General features: G+C 30.4%; 1 protein-coding gene across 1 annotated transcript; it reads left to right on the top strand.

Moving 5' to 3' along the window:
• Nucleotides 1-3,932: 3,932 nt before the first annotated feature.
• LOC126846643 (uncharacterized) lies at nt 3,933-19,422 on the top strand. Its single transcript, XM_050586341.1, has 5 exons — nt 3,933-4,051; nt 17,041-17,169; nt 18,178-18,276; nt 18,872-19,028; nt 19,229-19,422. Exons 2-5 carry the CDS (start codon nt 17,155-17,157, stop codon nt 19,387-19,389), a joined length of 432 nt encoding a protein of 143 aa, XP_050442298.1. The 5' UTR covers nt 3,933-4,051; nt 17,041-17,154; the 3' UTR covers nt 19,390-19,422.
• The last annotated feature ends 162 nt before the right edge of the window (nt 19,423-19,584 follow it).

Raw genomic sequence — 19,584 nt, 5'->3', positions numbered from 1 at the left:
GTATAACAGACAAATTAAAAAAAAAAATGTATATTAAACTAATCAAAGAAATACTACATGTAAAATTGTACATCATCAAATGTAAATAAATATATAGAATAGTATGAATATTTATAAAAAAGAGGGATAAAAAAAACATAATAATAAATTAGGACAACCTATAATGTAATTGTCTAGAAAAAATTAAAGATGTTGATAGTGAACGCTTAACGATACAAATAATGGACAAATGTGTTTGCGAATAAAATATAAAAAAAATAATTAGCGAGCCTTGGCAATTAAATATGAATAAAGATGATAAACTAGCTTTTAGTGTTGGTAAGAGGAGAAAATGCACAAAGTGTAACTAAAAAAAAGTTAATGGTGTAGAAATAGCTTCTTATAAGCTGTGTAAAGTAAAACGAGATCAAAATAAAAAAACAAACCTTGAGATAGTAACACTAAATTGAGTAGGTCGAAGATAATGAGTATTCTTCAACAACAATTATTATTGAGGGTGAAGGTAAAATTGTAAAATACATATTTTGTGAAACATCCTTAAATTGAAGAGACAAAAAAAAAATCTGACAATACAACAAATGAAAATTTAAATGGTCATAATGGCTTAAAAGGGTCCTGATTGAAATATAAGCATATTACTATATCAGTCTTAACCCATATTTTTTTTTTTTTTTTTTTAATGCACTAACTCATTATTTAAATATCTTATTATAAATCGTGGTTTTTATAATATTTTGTTATTGTAAGTAACTGTTATTATTTTACTGGGAAAAAAAAAATACCCGTTCAACCTAAAACCGACAACAATAGTCTTGGCGACTAATTATACATCATTTACAAGAGCGCTTAAAGGGCTAAATTAATATCCACTAGCGAAAAAAAAACACTTTTTTTTTAAAAAAAACTTAAAACCTTAATGCTTTGGAATTAATATGCCGTTGTACGAAAAAATAAGACAAGAGATATTTTACGAAATCCCTTAAAACGTTCTTACCATCAAAAAAAAATAACTCTAAAATATCGTTGGCTTAAATGAACAATAAAAAAATTTATAATAATATAATATTGTAGTAAGGGATTGAATTAAAAAAAAAACGATTTCTTTTAATCTAAATAATATTTTTTTTTCTTGAATAACAAAATCAATCCATTACAAATAATATGAAACTTAATACCATAACAGTTTTATCGGAGCCGAAAAAAAGTTAACACGAACTAAGTAAAAGGCCTATACGCGAAATAAAAACGTTAAATGGACCATGAAATCGATTACCACGTTCTTAGATAACCATAAACGCATTTTTATGAATAGATAGTGCTCGGTTAACACTCCATTCATTGCAGTACATAATATTGTACACAACGAGTTTATTGGAACGACTTTAAAAATGGCACTTACAAGTATAATATTTATCGTGGCCAACTTTTTGGGACAATATATCCGAAACGGACAAACTAAAACACATTAAAAAAAAAAAAGCAGCAGATAGACGGAACACACAAACGGGTCTAGCCAGCACCGACAATGCATCGTGTCGCCAAAAAGAATGAGAAATTACACACTTATTTATTATAACCACAAAGTAATAATTATTGCAATACTCTGTTATCGTCATCATGGTCAACACCTCGGTAAACTTACCACCGTCGACGGAGGAGAATCAATCGAAAATCAGAAATAAAAAACCTTAATAAATATTGTCTTAAGTATGAATATAAACCTAATTGTATAGATCAAATATAATGTAAAAGAAAACCTAGTTATTTTCTTCGCTCCACGGGAAAACATTGAATCGTAGATATGTTATCTCATTTAACTCTTATCGATTATCTCTTATCATTTATCTCTTATCTCTTGTCTCTTATCACTATCTGAAAGTGTAACGCGAAAATGGCGACGTGATTTGTAAAACAACCGAGGTCGTCATTTCTAGGATTATAACATTTGCTTTCAAAGCCTTATTGCTAATAAGAAGTGATACAATTTTATTATGTTCAAAAACGATTGCCCAATATCAAAATTAATTTATAGTTGCAGTTTTCTCAAAACCAATTATTACATTATAAGCTTCGAGATTAATATAATTTGATCCAGCGTGAAATAAAAAAAAAAAACAATGTAAATGCTTTTTATTGTAACAATACTTAATATTTGAGGCGTTTAATCGTAGTACAACTAGTAATTATCGGCGACGTTCCTATATAATTATTATTACTATTTAAAAAACGTGACGAAAATCAAGGATAACTGTTGGATCTGTTATTTTGTTAAAAATTTCATAATAATAATAATTAAGGTATTTATCAACGCGTTTATTTGTACGATGGCCGCGTTTGCATATTTATTTATTTATTATTATACAGGTACACATGTATTATAATATTATAGCGTAATATTAACAGTGGGCTCAAGTACAGTATTAAAATAACATCTCAGTTTAGAGAATTTAACAGAATCTATATGACATGTGCGAATTTTTACAACAGATATGAAAAGGGATGAAACATTATCAGAAAAAAAAATAACTAATTTATTATGTTAATATTCAATGTACTATTATATAATATTATGTTTTATTTGAAATCCATATTGTACTGCAGCGAAATCGATTGATGTGTGAATTCAATATAAACCGTAAGTTAAACGGTAGCCAAATATTGTTGATAATATTATATTGGATTGGAAACGTGTGTGACTTATACAAATCGAATATGTGTTCAACCGAGCAAACGTCAATCAGTCGTCGTGCCAAAAGCTTTTTTTATGTCGCTACACCTGCAAGACATACCTACATAATACATATAATAATATGTGTGTTATAATAATATTATATTAAAACCGTATAGGCGTTAATTACAAAGGTTATAAGGTTTCATAGATTATTTATATGTATAGTTACAGGATTTATTCTGATCGTGTAAATGTTTGCGTGGTAGTGTTTTTTTATAATATATTATATGGTACTCTTATTTTGCGTGTCAACGGGTCGGATTAGATTGGATCTGTCGTCTGGTAACACAAAGAAAGCAAAAGTATAGCAATAATAATTGTGACTTGTCAAAGCGCACGTGCTGTGTGCAGCGCATTCGGGTTGTATTTATCATAAATAATATTATGCGTTGGATCAACCGCAGATCAACAGGCGGTGGTGGATGTGGTAATTAATATATGACCGAAAGACATAACATGATTAATGCGTGCCGGGTGTCAGATGTAATAAAAAATATTAAAAAAAAAAAAAGAGCACCGTATCATCACGCGCGGTTGTATATATGCATAATAATAATATTATGAATGACGAAGCCATTATGACAGCCGGTAATGTTATTATCTCCATACTGACTTTATTAAAAGTTGATCCCGACCGTCGAGAAACCCCAGAAATGTTTTATGAAAACAAAAAAATCTAACCCAAGTACCCAAAAGTTAAACGAGCATATATATATTTTTTTTTTTTAATGAATATGTAGCCAAGTACATCATAGTGTATATGGCCAGGCCGCACTAGAGCCGGTCGCAAGTCAGTTAAATTATGTAAATGGTTAAAAAAAAAATGAAAAACGATGGAATCGCTAATATATTATAATATATGCAACATGACCGTGTGTTTCGGTTTTTTGAGTTTTTCCTGAAAAAAAAAACAAGATTGATTGGCAACAGATTTTTGACAGTTGTGGTACATAATTTGCATCACCCAAAGCTATATGTCTTATCTGATATCTATATTGATCATTTCGATTTAAGCTTTACCTTAGTCGTACAACTTTTATCAAATCAACCGTCTTAATTAAACAGCTTCATATTTTGTTATCTGATTTTACACACACACACTTGTAAAACTTTGAACCTGTTTCTTTTCATTTAACAATAATAATTATGATATTGTGTTTTTTTTAGCAGTGTTATAGTTTAAAGTAATGTTTGTATTTCAGAAAAGTATGCACCGCATAGCCAAAATTACTGAATTATTGCCTTGAACCGTTTCAATTTTTAACGACTTGAGCAGAAACAGTAATTAAACCCCAGCGGCGTCGGTATATCTAATACCAGGTAATATATTAATATTATACAAGTAATCAATCTCGTGTAGTCACAGTATTATTAATTACACAAAATATCCATCCACGTGACTCTAAAGTATACTTTTTTGGGGAAGGGTTTTTTTTTAAATACATAGATATACCTCCTGAGAGTGTAAGTATAATGTTATTAGGACGAAATTTAAACAAGACACGATTTTTGCCACCCATTATTCAGAGAGAAATTAAATACAAGGACACCGAGATCGTTTAAGAAGTACTACAATTTCTCAACAAAACAAATACTAAAGAGATAACTGACAATGCATGCGTTTAAATTTTCGACTACTTGTTATCAGTAAAACTTATAACAGTTTATATTCTTTTTGTAAATAGTGTGTACAATTTTTTCAAATCTATAATTTGGCCCTACTGCATTGAGTTTAAACCAATCAAAAATTGTTATTTGAGAATCTATTGTTTTACTAGTATGGAGTGCACTATTTTTGGTTTTATTTAATCTGTGCTACAATTACAAGCACACATTTTAAATATTTAAAATGTACTGGTGTGTAAACAGAGTGGATAGTCTTACTGTTATGTGTTTTTTAAATAGTAAAAAACATTATGCGCTATTACCAACATACTATACATATATTGTTATTATCCAATAATAGAGATAAATAATAACTGTGAAAAATAAAAAATAGAAGAACATTGTAAAAATGCGAAAAGGTGTCCAAACGTTTTATTCTGCGAAATGATACTATACTTAAATTTATGATTGTGTCCAAATCATTAGGACTAAAAAAAATTACAAGATATTGCAAATATATACATATTTTTTTTTGCTGGATTATTATTATATAATACATGTTTGATGTCTACAAATAATATAGAAAAATTAATTTTATATTGACATGTTTTATTATTGCAAAAACTATATTTTTTACGTAATTCGACAAGACTAAATTGAAAAAAAAATCAAGTTCTTCATATCCTAGTAAAAATATGTCTCCATTACCATCAAACTTTCACTTGATGTTCTGTATACACAGCTGTACAAATCCCAAAATGTTTGGTTCAAACTCTAATAGGAGCTATATAGGCTATATTAGGTTGACAACACATTTGTTTGAATAAAAATCTATAAAAAATAGTTCTGATTTTTGAACAACCGTCATAACCTAAAAAAAACGCGAATTATGATTTACTTTAGATTGTGTTGTAATTTGATGTTAATCTACAAATCGGGTATTAGGTTTTATTTTGTGTCGGTAAAACTTAAATAAATAACAATACCTACATATTATATTTTAATAAACTATAAAACGTGCATGCATTACGTTCAAATCGAGTTGTACTCGATTGTTCTTTGTTTTCTCAATATATAAATTGATTCATGTCAGATCTTAATAGCGGCAGATCGCCGATAAGGAAGTAGTAGCTATTGTTTGGATTATATTATTGCAGTACACCATCTGCTAAAACTTTTTCTTTTATGTAAGTGTACTATATTATTGTTATTACTATTTTCAAGACCTATTAGATAATGTACTTGCAGTCATATAACTATGCTAATTGAGCTATGCGAATCTTATTATAATATGTCCATTAAACACTTGTAGGTAATGTGTTGCAGTTACACCTAAATATAATATAATATAATATATTTATAATAATAATATTTGCGACAAAACTCACATTAAAAATGTAAGTAAACAATTGTACCCGTTGAGACAAGCAATTGGGATTTCAATGCTTACTTACTTACAAGTCGTCCGCTTTTCTGATTTATGATCGTTGTGTCTAGTCAATACGATATAATCTGTAAAAAAATATTTTGTGCATTTAACACATTCGTCCAACTGTAAGCCGTCTGTAATAAGGTCTACTAAGTTCACTAAGGACTTCACCGCAATTCAAAAAAGCCCACACTCGTGACAATAAAAGTCCCATACAAGTTTCCAAGTAATTATTTCATCAGGACCAGTGTATTGAAGATTAAACGTGTGTCTTTGACAAGTGTAGGGATCTCTTGAAATCGTTTTTTTTTTACTTGTGCTTGCCTTCCCAGCTGCTAGTCAATGTTTTTTTATTTTTTATCGGTGACTTCAAAGCACTGTTTTTATTTTCAAGTAGGTACGACGACGACGTGGTGTTCGTCGGTAATCGTGCCGTGTCGTTTTAATTAAAAGGTTAAGCTAAACGCCCGTACAATTTACAACTTGATACAAATAGGTGAAGGCTGTAATTAAAAAAAAAAAAAAAACCAACACAGTGAACATATACACCGGATAATGAGGATATAATATCACAGAGCATTAATGTTGGGTGAAATGTCGGTAAAATCGTTGATTTCACACACACGAGTTTACTCAAGACACGTCACCCCGAGAAGTCATTAGGTACTTTGCAGGATATATATATATATATTTGTATTAATAATACACTGCGGTATAATTAATATACCTATACTAAAGTACCACCGCAATAAGACATTACATTGTTTCTCCAAGAGTAACGAAGGTCGGGTGTCTAATTAAATTATATATATATATATATATATGTGTATCATACTTAGGTATAGGTCACTGGGTAACGAGTGCGCGTAGCATCTTACAACGTGCACATAGTAGATGCACTATATTGATAGGATACTATTATTATCATCAGGGTCTTTCGATTATCCTGCGCCAAGACATCTCGCCGTTTATTAGAGCGCAAATATCACACAGTAAACCGATAAACGACGGTTTAATATTATAATTAAATGTCATCCCGAACCTTGGAGCTCTATTTTGAACCGAAGTCATGCGTTTATCCGTGTAAGAAATATATGTAAATAAATATGCATAATATGCATTATGCATGCATTATCTGTACATGTTTTCTATTCTACGATAACGCTCTATTTGTATCGTATATGCACTTTGCATTATAACTTGATTTAACTGCACTTGATCTCTAAACGGTAGAAGCTGTGTAACAGCACTACATAATATAATATACTTACTTGTTTTTTATTGATTTTATTGATTGAAAATTAGTAATTATTTTTTTACAATAAAATGTCATAAATAACTATAGTGCTGGCAGTGATGTAGAAACAGTGTTAACATTAATGTTTGTTTTTGCGGTGTTGCATGGATCGGCTTGTTTTTTTTTTTTTAAGTATGGATGTTATTACTGCTATCAGGTTTTGTTCGTTAATTTATTATGCCCACGATAACATGATTACGATACGTCGATGGGTTCTTTGCGACTTTAAGTGCTAGATGGATGCTATTTACAGAGGAAACTGGTTTGTTCTTACTTAATTTTAATAAACAATTGCGAATTGATTAAATTACAGCTGTCATTTGCTCTAACGCGGTTGCATGGTGTCAAAAATATGCATAATATATTTATCTTGTTCAGTTTTTTTATTAAACTGCATTTTGACACTTACATTATCCGGTACACATTATATTTTTTGAACAGGTTTTCGCACACTCAAATGTTTATTCTTCCAACGGATGACTGCTACCGACAAGATAATAAATTATTTAAAATCCATATTGAAGTATAAAAAAAAAAAATTTAAACAATGTTAGCTAACACTCGTATGAAAGTTTTACTGTAATATTCTATAGACAAAAAAAAAAGCGAATCTATTAAAAATAAATCAATTTAATTTTGTAATCCTATTAAAATAATCCTTTGCGCATACCAATGTAGGAATACAAAACCAGATTCGCGATTATAAGTTATGACTCTTATAACTGGAAACCCGACAATTAATGTGACTATTCGTGCTAATGATATTTCTAAAGAAAATTATATAATAAAATACACAGAGTTATTATGAAGGTGTTTATAAGTGGAAAGTATAGAAATTATAATAATATTTGGTCTTAGTTGTACTTTCTATTGAAATGGGTATTATTAATATTTTATTGTGAGCTCTGTTAAATGTTGAATATTGATCATTAATTATAAATTGCTTAATCATTTATATTTAGTATGTGTTATTTTTAAATTTTTGCTGGCTTACGAGTTTTGTTATTTACATTTTATTTGTGTGAAATTAAAAGCTTTCTGGACTGTTTCTACTTAAAGTTGTAAGCGTTTGAATATTATATGTCTAGCACCTCCTGAAATTGCGTCAATGCCAGTATATAAGTATAATACAACGGATAACGAGAGAGGATTATAATATTATGTCCTAGTGTCTTGATGTCTAAGCGAACTGATGGACATACATTTATAATACACAACTTGTTGTTTCCACTTGTCAAGTGCCACACACACCGTTAAGTATCTATTTGATAAAAAAAATAACGTTTAATCGCCGATAGCCATCGTTAAGTCAAGTCGGGTGAGAACATTTCAAACGTTCAGCATGTGTACATTTATTATTATTCCAAGCACAAAGGTCATGCACATACATCTCACGCGTTCGGTAGTCGGCACTTTAATCGAACAAGAGTACACGAGTACATATATTATATGTACCTATATAAATTACACGACCAGTCTATAATTCGCTGTTTAAAACGAACCTTAACACCTCTACTCGGCCGCGCTCTCTTTAAGACTTTTTATGGTCATGAATCACACCACGAGGAACGGGTAAATTCTTAACTGGAAAACCGAGTGTGTGTGTGTAATTTATACAAAGCAAACGATAGTTGGCAGCGTTATTTTTCCTTCCATTTACCTTTTTTATTCAACCGGCACGCATGTGTATGTATTATATATGTATGTTTTTTTACACCCGCATAAACGATTTTTTAAACGGCTATAGCGGGCAAATGGGATATTTCTGAAGGCCAGCGGTTTTAAGATTTTACACATGTACACAAGTCCCGCATAGATCCGAATCGGATCTATAAAATCAGCGCACTCGGTAGCTTCAATTGATCTATATTATCATAATCTTCGGTGCAAATAGAACTACTTGTAAGTATGCCGGGCAAAATAGAAAATGTATACACAATTATATGTCATACAATTTATATAACATTTTTTTATTTGATACTGTGGTAGAATATTGACCCGGTACGCATACCATGTAATAAGAAAACATAAATATATTTTACTAGAAAAAAAAAGGAGCTTAATAAGTGTTCTTTTTTTAAACCAAAGTAAAACTGTGATTAAAAGAGACTTACAAAAAAATTGATTTCAATAACTAATTTTAAATGTTGTAATATTCTTAATAGAAAATATTGTTTTATATAAGACACTTTTATTTTTGCTTTATTTTTATTAAATAAATATAAACTTTCAATTTTACAAAGTTTTGTTTGAAACAAAAATTTTACAACTTTTAAAACATTTCTCAGACTAAATTAATTTTTAAAAAATTTAATCAACCCATTAAATGGTAATAAATTAGGCAAAATTATAAAGTTTTGGTTAAAAAAAATGTACCTAGAAAAATAGTTATTTGTGAAAATACCCAAAAAAATTGAAATCGGGCCCTCGTTTAAGCGTCTCAAATTATACAACTTATAAACGCTGTGCCGGTCACACTTAGTCACATGCCCTACGTGGTTCGAGTAATGCCGCAATAATTTTAGTTTGAATTTGACATTTTTTAAACTCAAAAAATGTTTAAATACACGTTTGTTAGTCTTTTATCTAGTTATAATTTGATATTCTTTTTACTATTTTAGTTAACTTGATTAGTTTATTATAAGATCTAATAATAAAAAATGAAAAAGTTAATCTTTTTTACATTTATTTTTTTTTTTTTAACTCTCCGGTGTTTGTTAAGGAATTTACTAAGAGAAAGAGCTTTACTCTATACTTAAGGAGTTCAGAGGAAAGAATATCGTCGAAAGGCTTTCGTCGGGGGAACAAAAACTTGTGGGAATGACTGAATTGTTGTTACATGTGTATTTTTTGACCACACATTGTGATCTGGATAAATAAACGATTTCGAAAAATATGTTTCTAACCTAACCTAACCTATTGCGTGACGCGCGTTTAGTTTATTTGTTTTCAGGGACTAATTCACATCACATAATTGGCACTGTGTGCCAAGTCGTGTTCCACCGCATTTGTCTCAGCATTGACACAATTCGAGTTATTATTCCAAATGTTATTCATTATACTAATTTAATATTATTTAGTATTACCAAATCAATTACATTTCAGCGCACGTACAATATGCTATACTTGAGCAGTGTCATAGTATGTTTTGTGTATCATTGTGAACATGTGTACACACACAGAAAAAATACATAGTAACATTTTTTTATCTCATTTGCCTTCCAAATTATCAATTTAAAACATTACTGAATTTCTTCAGTAAAAATGCTCTATTACCTAACAACAGGTGATTCATGCAATCTATAGATTCCCAAGTTTTGGTCTCTGCCAAGTCAAATGATAGCTACTATTCCAGAACTTACTATTATTCTTATTTAATTACAGTGCTATACTTAAAGTCAGTGTAAGTCCCGCCACCGGGTGGTCTTTCCACAGATTATTCTCAAAGTTTTATGTATATAATATGGTTTTAAGTAATTATTGTACGTTTAGTGATTGTATTTTTATTGAAAATAAAAAACTACAGTATTATATAATTCCATATAGCGTCTAAAAATTCTATACGAATTATTTTCCAAACATATTTGTACGGTTCCAATTTGTTTTTTACATCTGTTTTGACACTGACCAAATAGTACCCGATAAATTGCTATGTACTTGGCCTTCGGTTTAAGTAAAATGATGGATTAGGTACGTTCGCCGAATTCAACAAAATACAGCATAATAATACAGAAATTAAATACAGAAAATAATATATTCCCGTTTTGTTAGCTACTTATAATATGTCTGGTAGTTTTACTTAAAATGTCAAACCGTGTGAATTTTCCAAGTAAATACTATATAGTGACCAGTAGAATACAGACATTGATTAAATACATTTTTGTAGGTCTATAATAAAATAATGTATGGATTGTTGGTATTAGTCAGACATAGGTTTTTGTCATTGCTACAACTTACAATTGAGTGTGAACAAATTACTTATTACCAAGCATAATAACACCATTTACAAAATGTATTTTCTTGACACATTATTATAGTAAAACACTCCTAACCTATTCATGCGAATTCACTTCATCACTCGATTCACTGTCAAACCAAGACGGTAATTTTCTTAAGTCAACTTGTCGGGTCACATTATAAAGACTGACGTGCGACGAAAGTTTTGTAGGAGAAAGTTTGTTCCCATCTCGGCTTGACTGATGCGCGATTACCGTTTCAGCGTTTCAAAGATCTTTTTGAATTGTTTCGGGTAATTTTTTTAATAACCACTGTGGTGTGATACAGTTGGTCGGTAGTTGTAGTGATTTTCTTTTAAGTTAAATTTATGTCTAATGTGACAGCAACCGTTGTGGGTATACCGTGCAAATTTAAACACACAATAATAGGGGACCGTCAAGACGATTCGGGTTGTACTAGAAATGCAGCTGCTTTATTTGAGGAGCAAAGTAAAGGATGTCAAGCTTTGTGCGAAATTTAATTAAGTTTAAAAACACACAGATGTTATGTAAAATAATAGCACTAACGCGCCGACTAATAGCCTGCAACAACACACGTGTGTTACTATTATAGTCACTGCCAGCCGCCCACAGGTATGAATCATGATGATATATTATCGGTGTAAGTACACACAACAGTTTGCACGACTTGGGTAACAACCGAAAGGGTGTTTTGGGAGTCGTAAAACTTAACACAATTCTTTAGAGATCGGCAGCATGCTATAACACTGCCATAGTTAGAATTAAAGGTTGAAAGACGTTGAAATAATTCTAGATACGCAGGTTTACACCACAGTTTCAAAAAAACAATTTCTATTAATCCATCTGGTGAATTGAAGTAATTATATAGACAAAAACGATATTATAACAGCGTAGATAACCATAACAAACACAATATTCCATATTAGCACAGTTGTATGTCATTGCAATATTTGTTATGTAAATTAGTCTATAACTGAAATAAATAAAAAAAATGTTTAGAAAAAAGATATTGAAACTATTATCGTTATGTGTAATCTAATAAATTATTGAATTTTGAGTCGTTCGCGTTAAGAAGTCAATAGCGTTTATTTGTATTGTAAATTAAAAATTGGGTATATGCTGTGTCTTTAGGCAACCCAAATGGTGGGCAGCTCGCAAAAATTGTTGCTCTCTATAATAAACCATTATTTTTTTTTCAATTAGATAAGATTACATATTATACTGACATCAAAGTATATATAATTAATACTATAATATATTATTTGCCCATAATTTGCAAACGGCTCAAAAACACTTTACTATTATGTTTACAATGTTTTGTGAATGACATATTTGTTGTGCTGAATGAGATAATAAAAAATATATCAATATAAAAATGTAATGATTTAAATTTCAAAGATATTCATGCGCTATACGTACTTATAAGTAAATTGTTTTTTTTTTGAAAATGTATTTTGCTGTTGCATTAAGATGCTTGTATTATATAAGGTTTCCTTGTTGTACCCCCAACGGAATATATCGTGTAAAGTCGTATTCGCGCAAGGGAGCAATGATTAAATATTTTGATCCCAACATGATGCACGTGGCGGTTTACTTGTCAATTTCTTAGCGGAGCTTAGACTTGGCGTTTTATTTTGGCAAAGGATTTACAGGGTTTACTACACGAACAAAGTGAAAATTGGCGACGGTGACGGTCGAAAATTAAATTTTAAGCTGTTGCCGTTGAGGAGATTAAATAATATTAAAGGAATATATACACTGCTGCATGTAATATAGATATATATATATATATATATATATTAATAAAACATACCCTAAGCGTGTTCTTGTGTATTATTTATCCGCATTGTATACTTACTGATAACACGTGTACAACATTTTCATTTTACATAATATAGGTATATTAATGGGCACGACTAGAGTGGCACTGAGAGGCAAGCAGACACCTTAAAGCTCCTTCAGAATTTCGGTTAGGTTAGGTAGGTGAAGTTGAAAAGTTACTTAGATGCTGAGCCTCGTCGGTTGCTGACATTTCTTTCAGAACCTGCCCCTAGCTAACTTTCCTAGTCCCCTCCCCTCGTGCTAATGCATATGTATTTATATAAATGTTCGACGACATTTTGAAAATATCAATAATGTTTTTGCACTACAAACAACAATACCTTCTAAGCAAACACCAAAATTGTGTCTACTATGGCAAACCGTACACGGTTTTGTGCTAACACAATATTGAACATAGTTTGTTAAACACACACAGCTCATTAAATTCTATAAGGCGATAATGTTCACTTTGACTTTCACGAACAAGAAAAGATTTAACGATTTTTATAAACTATTAAATGACGATGATGTTTAAGTATGAGCAATAAAACGCCGGACAAGTATGCGACATGTGTTTTGTTTTAATTAGCCAACTTACTATATAACTATCAATAAGAAATAACTATATTATAATTATTGTTATTTTAGTGATAGTCAATCTTGCATCTGTTACAAACAAAACATGTTTTCGAATGGCCACACGGAAGAGGATAAAAATATACAGCCTAAAATAATTTCCCCGAAAGTAAATATTGCTTAAAATTTAATGAGAAAAGTTTTTGAAACCGTTAAAGAATGTTTTTTTCGTTTTAATAAGTACAGAGTAATATTCGGATGAATGACGTCAATCTACCGAGTTTTGGGTGAAATAATAATATAAAAACATGGCGGAATTATTTTTGTTTTTAAGCGTTGAACACCTGTCAAAAATCACAGCTAAAACAAAGTCCAAGTCCAACTTTTGTTGTATATTATTAAAAAAAAAAAACGTCTAGGTAGGTATTCCAATGGATTCAAAAGCATTCTTGAATATCAAGACGTTAGCTTTGATAACTCTTACTAACTGGGCATAGTATCATAAAATATACATTTATCTACCTTTTATATATAACTCTACATATGTTAAAGACTAGAATTGATATAGTGGCATTACTGGATTTCTGTTTTGGCAACTCATTAAACGGAGTGAGCCAACATGTGCGGTGTATCTGATTAATTCCACGACAGTTAAACGGGATAAGCAAATTTGTCCTTTATAATTTATTTATTAAAAAAAAAATGCGTTTTAGTTTCCAAATACATAGTATTATTAGCGTGTGACATAATCATAAACTTGGAAACGCGCATTATAATATTTATATTTTATTGGGCGACTATTATATGCGACACCACTTCTGAACAGGTTTGTCAACACAGAAACATATTACTTTAATAATAATAATAATAATATGTAATTTAACAGATAAAAAAAAAGCATTACGACCTCCCACGCACTTGCTACTGTATAGGTAGATAGGTACATAGCTATGTTCCAGTGATCACAAGAACAGGCGAGATTACCTGTTGGGTTTAAACGAGACACTGATGTGTAATCCATCAATGTTTAACAACACGGCCATGTAAACCGGATGATTCACCCAAAACACCGTTGTGGTGTCAGCCACAAAGAAAATAATGTACTTGTGCTTACTACTGTTTTGAAATTTTGCTTCCTGCGTTATTGGCCAAACCTGAAAACCCGACGGACGTTGACTAATGTAAAAAGAAAAATACATATTTTTTTAGTCCTTAACATTTAAAAACGGTGTGTGTACCACGCACGAATCCTATAGATCATGTTATTATCATAACCTGTAGTGGCCGATCGAGGATAAAGCCGAATGAGCGACTATAAAGTCCGCCAATCGACTGACGCTATTTGTGTAAAAAATAAAATTTAATGAAAATTATACATATTTTCCGTATGCAGTAAAAGTTTTATTTATTATAATAATACCCATAATGTCAATGCCATCGTTGCGTTATTTAACAGACAGTTTGGCTGCGGGTAAATGTGGTGTGTTATTGTTATCAGTTAGGCGGAAACACCAAATTCCATACTTATACTTAGAAATACATATATAAAAACAAACTTTTCTCAACAAACACAGCGGCGCCTATACTTGTAATTGTTTTACTACAAATTAATGTAAAAAAAGGAGATATAATTTACTTTTACAACGTTTATGTTATGTGTACTTGTCCTCAATCAAACATGTTGTACACAAACAACATGTCCTCAATCAAACATGTTGTACACAAACAACATACACATCATTATGTACATTTTTTAAGTCTCATAATATTATCATCTTCGCGTTTGTTTTTTATACTATTAATTACTATATTATCGACTTGTACGGGAAACAAGTTGTCCTTTTTCAACATCCACGGTTCGGAAAATTATTATCTACCGAGGAAACGCACGTTTTACTCGGTCAGTGATTGTATTTTAATTTATTTCTTTTGGACGTTCGCCAAAACCGGACGAAAAATATACATATATAAATATATATTATTTAAACTTGGGAAAACACAACACGGTGTACTAGTGTAGTATAATAATTTGTCGACCTTAAAAACAATAACAAAAATGACTAAAGACGGAGTTGACTTATTTCATATACATGCGAACAAAATACCTACTTAATTACATCCTGTTGTAATGTTAAATTCATTACAAATCGCACGGTTTATCATTCACTAATGCTCGCCTAATGCTATTTAAATAAACCACCGACGAAAACAATATTATTCCTTTAATAAAATATATCGTATTCGTTGTATCTATATATATATATATATACAAGGTGATTATGAGTCATTAAGAATGAGATACTCGTTTTCTTCTAGAACAGTTGCGATTTTATAGTTTTTCTTATTGAAAATATTTTTGATATTAATATTTTTACAATAGTATACAATTACACACATGATGCTTTTGTCCGACAATTGACACTTAACATTTGTAAAAAAATATTGAAAAACGAGAATATATTATTATCTTAACACATATAATAAATAAACTAACGCATGGATGTGTAGAACGACAAGGTTAAGCAAATAACAAATGATGATATAGAAAGATATTTAATAGTTGGCGAATAGATTACTAAATTCGTTTTGGAAGATTTGAAAAATATGAAATTTTGGTGAAATGACCCCCGCGTAATAACTCTGTGTAGGGAGAACTGGATGTCTGAATCCCAATACTGTTACAGGACATTGTATTGCCATTCGAGATGAGTGTCAGGTATACCGTATAACATTTCTAACTATATGCAAAAATGACTATGCACACACAATAGTCATTGTGTGTATATCATAATGTACACGGGACTTGGCTAAACATTTTATACATTTTCTTTTTCGTATCTTTAAAAGTTGCAAAAATTATTGACAAATGCGTATAACAGATTATCGTAACCCATATAATAAACACACTAACGCATACACGATGGATGTGTAGAACGACAAAATTAGACAAATAAAAAATTATCATTTAAACGTGGTTTTCTCGATTCTTACAATAAAAAAGTATAGCAATAATGATACTGAGATATTGAGGTACTAATGTATGAAGATAGATAACTGATATTCTTTTACAGTCCAGAGTTTTCTTTGTCTTAATATTTAATGGCATGCAAGTTTATCAAATATAATACGTAATGGCGTAGCAATACACATTTGCTAAATTCTTTTCAGTGAAATTTAAAAAAAAAACGCACACACACATATCCGTTGTAGCAAAATCGACACGTTTGTGTGGTTAACATACAACATATATATATTTGTGCAAATATGCAACTTAAATAAGAATGCCACATCTAAAAATTTGATACCAATCCTATTTGGCTCAAACTTTCTGTACTCGTATAGTTTTCAAAGACGGTAAAAATCATTCGTATTGTCTCACAGTATTCCTTCAGTTTGTTGTTAATAAAATAATAACACGATGTCCTTTAAGTTATCTATTTTGTTACTGTCGTTGATCTTAGCTGCTAATTCCGTATCGGATGATGAATATGAAGGTATGGATACAGATTTAAAAGATGAATATAAAGACATAGAAATGGGATTAACTATAGAAGATTTGGATGTTGTGGACGATGATTTCATTAAAGACTTTGTTTCCATACAGCTACACCCTACAGAGCCAGTCAAAACTGAAGGACCAAGCCAAACTCAAGCTACGCATAGCCTTAATTGTAGCTGTGAACCGGACCCAATTGAAACTGAAGTAATTTTAGGTTCGATGCAAAGCGAGAAGGTATTGGTTTTACTCTGATGTGTGTTTTTTTTTTATCTGTATACACTGTAACTTCTTTAATACTGGACCAATTCGTTCGAATAGCAACTCTATAAAACGCAATTTTCATCTAGTTGGTACTTTGGGGGGGGGGGTACAATTTTTTTTGTTTTTCCGGGTTTTTAGCGGTAATTTTAAAATTTTGGGTTGAAAATTTGGCAGTAGTTGGAACTCATATGTACCCATAACATATTAAACGGGAAAAAAATTCGGCACTACAGTTTTTTTTTAATTGCCGGGAAACTGTGTTTTCGCAGATTTCGTATATTTTAACAAAAACACCTAAAATCTTTAAAAAAAATTGATCAAATCATTAAAACAATTTTATTTATATCTATGCAGAATGATACTATTAGGTTTTGTGCTCAAGTACCACTCTTGACTTAAAGTTTACACAAAGTTCAATTTTTTTTTTTTTTTACTTTAGTTCTTTCTGGCTGATTAAAATTGAGAACTGATAACAAATTCGTAATCACCGACCCCAAAAACATATAATTTGACCACTTTTAATGGCTTTTTCACAAAAATCCAGAAAAATGTTGTGCAAATGAGCATCAAAGCGTTGATTTAAAAGCGATTTTATCTAAGAGGACTAGTACAGTAGAGTATTGGCATAATGTAATCAAAGCAATGAGGAAACGGAGAGGTCACAGGTCTACAAGAATCATTATAAATAAAAGTGATAAAATTGAATAAAATCGCTTTCAAATAAACGCTTTGATGCTCATTTGTAAATACAGAACCTTCATTTAAGACTTTCTAACTTTGCTGGTTTATACTGTGCTTGGTTTGGACTGTACTGGCTTGAAAATACTAACTACCGATTTGCATCGAAGCGTTTTTTCGAAAGTGATTTTATCACTTTCAGATTTAAAAATTCCTGTAAACCTGTGACCTCCCCATCCCCAATATGCCCCGACCCAACTATGTTCCAACGATGATTTCATTAAAGACTTTGTTTCCATACAGCTACACCCTACAGAGCCAGTCAAAACTGAAGGACCAAGCCAAACTCAAGCTACGCATAGCCTTAATTGTAGCTGTGAACCGGACCCAATTGAAACTGAAGTAATTTTTTTATATTATTTTTAGACTATTCTTTTAAAGTAATTAGTTTACTGTCGATTTGACTTGTCTATCGTCGTCAGTCGTTGCTTAAAATTCCTACCACTGATTTAATGAAACTAAAAATGAAAGTTTCATTTAATATGTGTTCCTCACATCTTGCAATAACTATGTGTACTAGCCATAATTACTACTACAGTTTAAACATTTTCTAAATTAGTTTTAAAAAAATACCAACCATTTTATTGGTTTTATTTTGTTTAGAAACAATTTTTTTTTTTGTTATATATGCTACTCTGTATGTATTATAAGTATAGCTGTTATGAGTCAGGCAATCAAGTAAAAAAAAAACAAATTATATAATTCTTAAACTTTAAGAAGAGGTATTATATTTATATTTGCAAAATCTTGTAGATCATTAATACACAGTAAAAAGATGTAAAAAATATAGTCAAAGAATTAATTTTAGGTAAAAGTTAGTTTAATGATAATTGAAAATTAAACACGGATGGTTCCTGAATTATTTATGATTAAAAAAAGCATTATGTATTTCGATTTTATAATGAAGTATATTGATGTTAATTAAAAAATATTTCAGATTTTAAATGAGTCATACAAGCATTGTAGAAGATGGAATAGAAAAAATCCAAGAGACGGGGTTACAAGAGTTGATTTTTGGTATTTTATTGGAAAAAACCAAAGTGACTTTGGTATAATACAACAATACTACCGTGACCATCCATATATACTTCAAGGTAAACATTATCCATGATTTATTAGTACAGTGCTTGACTTGGGGGGGAAAGTAGTAAGGGTACTCTTACTACATTTGAAAAAGTAGTATCCCTAGCATTTTATTATATGCCCAGTACCATGTTTCTATGAGAACAATTTGTAAACATATGTGTGTATATTATTTATTTTAAAATAAAATATTATCGATTCTTGCTTTTAGGTGCTTTTGACTTGGACGGAAATGGATATGGTAAACTTTTTAAATACATATGCAAAAAACGTGGCGTTACTGTGAAGAACTGGGCAGAAAATAGGAAAAATAGAGCGGAAAAAGAGTCACGGGAAATGACTGGAGGGTTCGATTGGTACCATGAAGAATAACAATTAGCTAGTGAAATTAATGGTGACAAGAAAAAATGCCTATACATATTTGTTAGTCTAATATTAACATGTTAAAAAATGTCTAAAAAATCAAAAATTTAAAATTAATTTGATGTCAACAAAATCACTATTTTTTCTTCTTCAAATAAACACTGATTATTCACAACTTGTGCATTGTTCATTTTATCTATAGGA

Source organism: Adelges cooleyi, unplaced genomic scaffold (assembly GCF_023614345.1).
Source record: "Adelges cooleyi isolate 19-005CV unplaced genomic scaffold, UGA_ACOO_1.1 ACOO_flye_CR_arks_rails_tigmint_CR_PRNA_108, whole genome shotgun sequence".
Classification (NCBI taxonomy): domain Eukaryota; kingdom Metazoa; phylum Arthropoda; class Insecta; order Hemiptera; family Adelgidae; genus Adelges; species Adelges cooleyi.
Note: the sequence above shows the minus strand (reverse complement) of the source record. Positions and strands in the feature narration are given on the sequence as shown.

Coding starts and splice junctions, on each gene's coding strand:
- LOC126846643 (XM_050586341.1), top strand. Junction 18,277..18,871: donor CGGACCCAATTGAAACTGAA/GTAATTTTTTTA, acceptor AAAATATTTCAG/ATTTTAAATGAGTCATACAA. Junction 19,029..19,228: donor CCATCCATATATACTTCAAG/GTAAACATTATC, acceptor TCTTGCTTTTAG/GTGCTTTTGACTTGGACGGA.